At 40.9% G+C, this 9,011-nt stretch overlaps 1 protein-coding gene across 1 annotated transcript; it reads right to left on the bottom strand.

Moving 5' to 3' along the window:
- Positions 1 to 5,736: 5,736 nt before the first annotated feature.
- On the bottom strand, positions 5,737 to 7,859 carry LOC110368419. Its single transcript, XM_036141689.1, has 4 exons — positions 7,287 to 7,859; positions 6,764 to 6,916; positions 5,803 to 6,675; positions 5,737 to 5,747 (listed from the first exon to the last, which is right to left on the bottom strand). The coding sequence occupies exons 1-4, from the start codon at positions 7,651 to 7,653 to the stop codon at positions 5,737 to 5,739; spliced, it is 1,404 nt and encodes a 467-aa protein (XP_035997582.1). The 5' UTR covers positions 7,654 to 7,859.
- Between the last annotated feature and the right edge of the window lie 1,152 nt (positions 7,860 to 9,011).

The following is a 9,011-nucleotide window of genomic DNA, read 5'->3' as shown; positions in this document are numbered from 1 at the left end:
GCCAGAAGGGTTGGGACATTCATGTGTGAAAGTCTCATGCCTGTACATAAAACGGTTTAGGAGTAGCGACAATGCAAAAACATGTGATGTTTTGGATTTTCAGACGTCATTTTTCAAAACCGCTCCATAGGAAATGAATGGGGGAGGTTTCGGGTTTGTGTCGGTCTGAGGTGATTTGCGAAAAATCTATAAATGCCACACCAATGAGGTGTGTTACATTTCCCGAATCCTGACAAAAATACCTACGTTTTGATGTATAATTTGTCTACGTAGAGTGAAAATTGAGCGAGTAAGCTCAAGTTGTTCGGAGTTTTGAAATCTTTAAAAAAGCTAGAGTGGCCTACTCTAGCGGTTGGAGAATTCCGTCATTGACTTTCATTGTAAACGATGATTTCGCTGATTTTTGGACATGAGTTTTGAGGAGTAACTATGAAGAGACGATAAAAGATATCCACATCCCGTTTTTACTTCTGAGTAGTTCACAGATATATCTACAAACTGAAAGTTAAACGGTGTTTGTAGGTGAAAGCATGACGACACAGTACAGCATTGAAAATGGTCATTTTGACGGTTTTTTTAGGCTTTCTTTCTACCCGACTCCATTTATTCCTATGGGTTTTTGGGGGTGGTTTTTCGCTAATTTTGTTGCCATGTGGACTCGAAACCCGAATAAAAGTAGTAGCACACCATTCCCGACCGAACCGCACATTTTGATACCTATATTGTGGGGGTGCACGCTATGGTTCGGGCCACATTAACGCACGAAGAAACTGGAATATTAATAACTAGAAAATTTCTGAAGAAATTTAGCAAGGCGCCTGCCACTTGGTGCATATCGTACCGTCAGAAATAGCAACAGGAAGCAACATTGCGAATTTCAGCTTCCTACAGTCTTCACAGCCCCCGCAGCAGCCGTCGAAAGGTGCCATGTTAAGTCAATGGACCTCCTAGGAGCCTCATGCTAGCAGCGTTGTCATGGAGACTCACTGACAGCTGCAGCCCTCTCTCTGTCTGTAAAGGCAGAAGAACCCTGGCTAAGCAGAAGTTGATAGGACCTTCCTAAAGCTACTTCTGGTTAGCAACATGCTAACGGTTAGCCACTAGCATGGTTGTGTTCAGTATCACCGGGTGATGTTACTCTGTTAGTTTGGTTGAAATCCTGTACTGAGAAGTGCCTAAAAAGGGAGAAAATCCTAAAATTCACCAAATCTGTCAAGCAGAAGTTTGTACAGGCTTCCTAGAGCTACTTCCGGTTAACAACATGCTAACCGTTAGCCGCTAATATGGTTGTGTTTGGTATCACTGGGTGAGTGTACTCTGTTAGTTTGGTCCAAATCCTGTACTGGGAAGTGCCTCAAATAGGGGTGCCAATACTTAATGTCACCAAACATGACCAAAGTTCATGGGTCACATTGGCCTCTTTTAGCAACTCAGCCTAAATAGGCCGTGGGCCAGAATTTGTAGGACGCTTCCTTAAGAAGTTTCGTATGAACTGTCAGGGGGCAACTTTCTTGCACTTGGATCTGTTGCTACACATAGCAGTGATCTCAAAACACCAATGTTCCCACGTTTTCGCTTGCACATTAATAAGTTAGAGCCGATTAAAAGTGTAAACTTTAGCGCTCCGGTCCAAGAGGTCACGTGATTCGAGTTTCGCTGCTCAGCCAATCAGATCGCTTTATTGTCAGCTGAGCGAGTTCGTCAGTTCATCATGGCCGCCACAGTGAGATGTTGTATGCATCTGTTTACCGACGAACAAAGTCCAATAGTAGCATTTTCTGGTGCCAGTTGGCAGATATTTATTGAATGCTGCAAGTCCTGGATAGATCTGGACGGCAAGGAAAAAGAAATAGCTCAGTCTTTTGCCCATTTGACCGTTATATCGTCAAGACCTGCTGTAGGCTGTGGGAGGACCAGGAGTGAATGCTGCTTGTCGGGACTTTGATGCAATCAACTGGTTTCCTTATATAGGAAATTTTTGACCAATCTGTATAATCTGACCCAATCTGTATAATATGTTTGAACTTGACTTTGTGAAGTGCCTTGAGATGACATGCTTCATGAATTGGCACTATATAAATAAAATTGAATTAAATCTATTTTTATATTTTTTTATTCCATATTTTATTTTATTTTTATTCCATAGAAATTTATTTCTTTTAAGTTGTATGATTTAACTAAAACAGAGATAAAACCAAGTAGTATATTATCAGTTGAAAAATAATTAAGAGAAACATTACACATTGTTACAAAGATTTATTTAAACTTTTGTATAAACCTTGTATACATAAACATACATGATTTCAATGATTTCACACATTTTTACACTTCATATGTAAATCTTAACCTTAGCACATACATCACTTTATGATTCATCATCTGAACCCTCCAAGTCCTCATCATCATTAGTATATTTTCCATCAGTGTCATTCTCATTTTCTGCATTACCAGGACAGTTTTTACAGTTAAGACATTGGCACAGGTCACTACATGGCAAATTGTCCCTCTTGCAAGAACAGATTTGTGATTCACATGCATTTTTCTTGCACTTACATGAAATGTCCTTTGTGACATCAGGTGGAGCTGGGGGATCTAACATCCAACAGTAGGAGAGTAATCCATCTTCCATCATCCAGCCATGGCCATCTGGTTTTGGAGCATTTATATATTGATCTAAACACCTTCTATATATTGCCAGCTGATAGGCAGCTCGCTTGGAATGTTGTCTGAGACAATCTGCACTTGGTGGAAGGGACTTATCCGATTTACACAGCAGCTTGAATATATTGTACCTGGCATCATTCACAAATTGACAGTCTTTCTGTCCATACAAGTGACATACAAATTCTTCAAGCTGAAAGAACAACTCATCATTTACATCCCAGCTGGTTCCAAGAGTTTGGAAGCAGTTAATAGCTGGCTCTGATTCTAGCATCAGCTTTAGAGCTTTAACTTTCCCTTTTCCTTTAAAGGCACTAACAGTGTCACAGCCAGTGAAGACGTGTATACCAACAATCGCCCGACTTTTTCTAGGACCATGAACACTAGCTAGCTGAGAAATATCTATGATACGGGTGTTGTTGCCAGTTCCTGTTTTGAAGAACAAGCGACTCTCAATGCAATGAGCACACCCTATAGCTAAGACCATGACATCAGTGTCTGGACTCAAGATGACAACATCTTTGTACTCTAATGAAGCATGATAAGCATGGAGAAGAAGTCTAGTATCAGCTTCTTCATGATCACAATACAGGGTGCTAATATCAGTGATGTAGAGGGAGCCATTGATATTTGAGAGGCTGTGACACTTATCACCATGTGTAACGTAGAATTTTATATCCCCAAATACAGATGGCTCACATGCTGTCCAGTAAGAGAATAAAAACTCTAATAACATCTCCTTGTTTTTCCCACTTGATAGGAACTTTTTGAACTGTTTTGGTACCTTTTGGTCAGCTCTTGTTATCCTAATTACCTGGACACCTGCTGAAGCGCGACAGTCTCTCTCGCAAGCTTTAATAGTTACATCAAGGTACCTGTCAACAACAAAGTCTATACGTCTACTTCCATTAGTCTTACCTAATATGACAAGACCCTCTAAAATTTTCATGGCAAGCTCTCCAAAAGTTTTTGGAATATTTACAAGGGCTCTAATTGTTGCCATTGCATCAATCAGCAGGGAAGAACCCCTCGGAATTTCATCTACATACACAGCTGATTTCTCCAGCTCATGCATTAACGCTGCTTTGTTTGACTTGCAGATGCTAGTACCATCACTGCTACCCAATGAGGCAGGTATTGGTGTGAGAGAGTATGATAGAAGTTTACGCAAGTCAATCTTTCTGGATATTCCAATTATTAGAAGCCGGTGAAATAGGCTTGTTGTTGATTTCAGGCTATCACTATTGGTCATTTTACCTCCTATATTAGATTTTTTTCCAGTGTCAGCAAAAGTCTTCAGTTTGAGAGCCTTGATAGGTGAGAACATGTCTACAGAGTCTCTAGCACAAAACCTCTCAGTACAGAACTTATCAGCAGCGTCTTTACCAGCAGCGTAGGCATCTAACAAATCATTTCTGACATTTTCTGTAGCTACATTACCTGATGACACATTAATCAAATCATCACCTTCATAAGTGAAAGGGTTCACCATAGAATGAATAGTCATGACAATGGATTCGACTGATTTAGCATCTCGTTCTATCCGAGCATCATCAAGATCCTTTCGGCTCCTATGATCATCAGCCCTACCAGCCATGAGAACGCATTCACTTGATATGGCAGCTCTTTCATGGTGTGACATAATCCATCTATTCACTCCACCTTTGTTTAGAGTGATTCCAGTCATTCCACCCTTCGTTTTTGAGTCTCTGTTCATTGTTTGTTCAATAGTCATGTCACAGGCTATTTGACTGAAGCCATATGAATTCTGTCTCTGAACTCCAAAGTCACCCACAGACAACATTTCATGAATAGAGGGGTGAGTCTCTGCTAACTGCTTCATCTCACCAATGTAAGCAGGGAGGTAACGTGCATAATTTACACGGTCATAGGCAAAATACCAAGGGACCATAGAGCACAGAGTTGAAATGTGAAGATCCCAATCTCCCCCCCGAGTAGCTCTCACAAAGAGGAGAAGCAGTTCCACCATGTCTAAATAGGAGGACCAAAAGTCAAAGGTGGCGCTTTTCACTCTCTGTTTGTCAACATAATCCTTGTATTTACTCAATACATTACGAACATTTTCGGATTGGGCATGGTCAAAGAACTCAACTGACTGACTCATCGCATTCAGTTCACGGGCTAGACAGAGCACTTCTTCTGTTTCATCAGTACTTAGTTTGGCCATAAAAGCATGCCATCTCAATCTATGGAGTGCTTCATACAAGAATTTATGAGCACGCATTGATCGGTTATAGTGGTGACCAGACATTACCCCGTTCATTGAACCAGGTGCCACAATTTCTGACTCAATCATAACATCTTCAAATCCAGAGTCCCTAAACCTCTTGCCAAGTACAGCTAAGAATGACAATGTGGTATGGAATGCACCCAGTCGAATAACAAGCCTGTTCTGGAAGACTGGATTCAGCCATCGTATTTGCTGTGCCTTCGCATAGATCGCTTGATCAAAAACAACAACGATACTTTGTAGCTCAAGACTATCAGCTATAGCAACACTACGATGAAGTATTGTGTTAACTGTAGACATATCTGTTGGACTGGCATCAATCACTGGTAAATACCCTATCTTAGAGATATTAGGGATTGTAGGACACATCAGAGTATTAAAGCCTGTCCAACCAGGTAAAGTGATGAGACTCACTTCAGGCAACTTGGCTAGACAATAAGACACTTCCAGATTCTGTAATGGCTTTAGAACCGTTATATCAGGACTCAAGATCTCACTACCAGTGGTAACAGTAGGTGGACCCTGACGCTTTTTATTACTGCTATGGTAAAATGCAAGGTCTTTAGGAGGGGCTAAAACTGAACGCTGTTTTGTTTTTTTGAAACGTACAGACTGGTGTTCATACAGAGCTTCATCTTGACTACACTCATCACTACGTTGTATGATAATTCCATTTGTGTTATGGGTTGTTGATGAGCCTGAGAAAGTTTCCTCTCTGAAGTCATTATTGTCCCATACAAGAGTTGCAGGGACTTGCTTCTTAAAGCCTGATGGGACAAAATCTTTTCTCTGTAATTCTAGAGTGGCTAGAGCTGTGTCATGCTCTAGAACAGAGCTATATGAGACACAATGACCAAACCCACTTAGTAGCTGGATCAACTGAGAGGAACCTGTCCAGTGCCTTATGGTCAGACCCAAAGCCAAATGTTTTGGAGTAGGCTTGCAACCCCTAGATGCTAAATATAGGATATCCTGACATAAAGAAAGCAACTTCAGATGGATCTCCTTACTACAACAGACAAAGTCACTTGAGCTAATAGGGATATCACTGGAAGCATTTGTAATCCATGCCAGAAGATTATACAGCTGTGGGGGGACAAATCTCTCAGCAGACTGAATATTCAAATCACAGGCAGTAGGAGGCCAAATATTCTGAAGACCCTGTGTTTCACTAATGAGCATCCGTATATACTGGCCAGTCATATACAGATTTTCAACAGTTTGTTCTGGTAATTCTGGTATTGGTGAGCAACCACCTTCAGACCTGTCAGAGTAATCATTATTGTTACTAGTGCTAGCACTTGAACTGGCAGAACTCCACTCATCACCTAGTGTTGACTTACTACTGTTCACAAGGACAATCTCACTTTTGTCTCGCCTTGATTGTTTAAGAAACTGAAGGAGTGGATACTTCAACTGAAGTTTTTTCTTTAAATATGAAAAGGAAACACTAGGCTTTGTATCTAGTTTTTTAGTGTCCTGGATGATATCTACAAACATGGATGCAAGTTTTGTAAATCTTAATATTTCATTATTTTTTATGATACGACCTTCTATAACAGTCTCACAAAATTTTCCAAATGCTGCTCCGTAATAATCTCTTGCGTGTTCCTGACAGGTTCCTGTTTTGGACAGTAAGCGAGTGTAGGATTTATAGCACGATCTGTGGTACCGCACTTCAATCGCCACAACATCTTTTCCTCGTGTCTGTAGAAGGATTCTTTCATCATTGCGGACCTCTGCAGCCTTGATTAAATTGCCACCTAAAACAACAAGGCCATAACTTGTCAGTTTGACTTTAAATAATAAAATAAATTCAAGGTAGTGAATGAGAAACAAAATAACACTTACCACTCTGGTATTCACAAAGTGAAAGTTTTTCTATCTGCCTTTTTCTTGTAACTAGATCTTGGATAAATTTGTCCTTGTTACATATGATGCATGACATCGGCAGGACATGTTCACTCCTCCTCTGTTTGTCAGCCAACTTTGATGCAGACTCCCCTAAAAATAAATGTAAATAATAAATAGTTGCAATACATGAGCTGGATAGAGGCTTACACTGAGATAAATTACCATAATAAAAAGAAAGAAGGTTATGTCAATGTGATGAGCATAGGTTTTATATAATTATTGTATTTGAACTGTTATCTAGGTAGGATTGGGATGCCGGTTTGCTGTGTTGCTGAGATAGCTAGCACTGATTTAGACTGATGATATGAAATGTTGTTAATCTTAGTTTTCATTTATTCCCTACTTTTTATTCATGGGTGAGCGACACATTTGAAAACCAGCGTAGAAAATATTTATGCCAATAAAAATGGGCATTTTTACCCCAGCACAATCCCAAAAATAGAATGAATAAAATGCCTACCTTCCGCTCTTTCCACACGTCGTACTTTAGATCGGGTGTTAGCATGGCGTGTTGGTTCAGGGCCTGGCCTTTTGGAGTCCTCCTGACTTCTGGCTTTCTCGGCTTCCACTCGTTTGCGGGCTCTCGCAATTTTCGTTTTGTCTGTGTATTTTGCATAGCACTTCCTGTGGTATCCTAGCGCAGCAGGTCTTGACGATATAACGGTCAAATGGGCAAAAGACTGAGCTATTTCTTTTTCCTTGCCGTCCAGATCTATCCAGGACTTGCAGCATTCAATAAATTTCTGCCAACTGGCACCAGAAAATGCTACTATTGGACTTTGTTCGTCGGTAAACAGATGCATACAACATCTCACGGTGGCGGCCATGATGAACTGACGAACTCGCTCAGCTGACAATAAAGCGATCTGATTGGCTGAGCAGCGAAACTCGAATCACGTGACCTCTTGGACCGGAGCGCTAAAGTTTACACTTTTAATCGGCTGTAACTTATTAATGTGCAAGCGAAAACGTGGGAACATTGGTGTTTTGAGATCACTGCTATGTGTAGCAACAGATCCAAGTGCAAGAAAGTTGCCCCCTGACAGTTCATACGAAAAGTCACCGTACAGATTCTGGCCCACGGCCTAAAACCACATCTGGGCCCAGAACTCAACATTTGACCAAAATGACGTGTAGCACCATTTCCCACAGGTGGGTGGTGCTGTATTGGCCAATTGGGTCGTGTCTGGGCATCATGCCAGGTCCTGTTGGAAGCAAACGCCCAATAGGAAAGCATGTGAAATCCAAAATGGGACAGAAAACTGACACATGGCTGAAAGTCACATGAAAATTTTAAAATGTTAAGAGGAAGTGACTGTGCGAATTTCAGATTCCTACATTAATCACAGCCGCTGCAGCGGGCGTCGAAAGTTGTCATTGTATCCCAATGGAGCTTCTCCCTCTGGCCCTCAGAGTTCCGTCGTCATGGAAACTCACTCACACACCTGCAGCGGCCGTCTACAGAAGTGCAGACAGTTTGGTCACAAAAAGTCCCATTGAATTATAATGGAGAACTTTGCCCCGAACAACGCTTCATATCTCCTGATCCATAAATGGTAGAGACGTAGTTTTTTCTGCGTTTAGTTCGTAACGGATAGGGAAAGAAGAAAAGCTTTTTTGCTGGAAAAAGTTTAATAAAGGCGTAAAAAATTATGATCTAAAATGGGATTTTTATGGAATTTCAGAAATCCTCTAAAAAGGGTCCCGAACAAATCGCTGTAACTCAAAAAGTATAAGAGATATCAAAATAATTCTTTGACCAGGAGTATCAGCAGGCTTTTGAGGACCATGAAGCTCATTTTTATGTTTGTAAAAAAATCGGTGTAGACACAGCGACGATGTAAAAAAGTGGTTGATGTGGGAAAATGCAGCTCCAAAGCGTTTTTAGGATTTTGCACATTCGCTACTCCCAAACAAATATTTCCCACGGAAGAACCGTAACAGTTATCCACAAAATTCCTTTTTTGTGAGTGCCAGAAGGGTTGGGACATTCATGTGTGAAAGTCTCATGCCTGTACATAAAACGGTTTAGGAGTAGCGACGATGCGAAAACATGTGATGTTTTGGATTTTTAGACGTCATTTTTCAAAACCGCTCCATAGGAAATGAATGGGGGAGGTTTCGGGTTTGTGTCGGTTTGAGGTGATTTGCGAAAAATCTATAAATGCCACACCAATGAGGGTTA

This window comes from Fundulus heteroclitus, chromosome 9, assembly GCF_011125445.2.
Source record: "Fundulus heteroclitus isolate FHET01 chromosome 9, MU-UCD_Fhet_4.1, whole genome shotgun sequence".
NCBI lineage: Eukaryota > Metazoa > Chordata > Actinopteri > Cyprinodontiformes > Fundulidae > Fundulus > Fundulus heteroclitus.
This window is presented reverse-complemented; position numbering and strand designations above follow the sequence as displayed.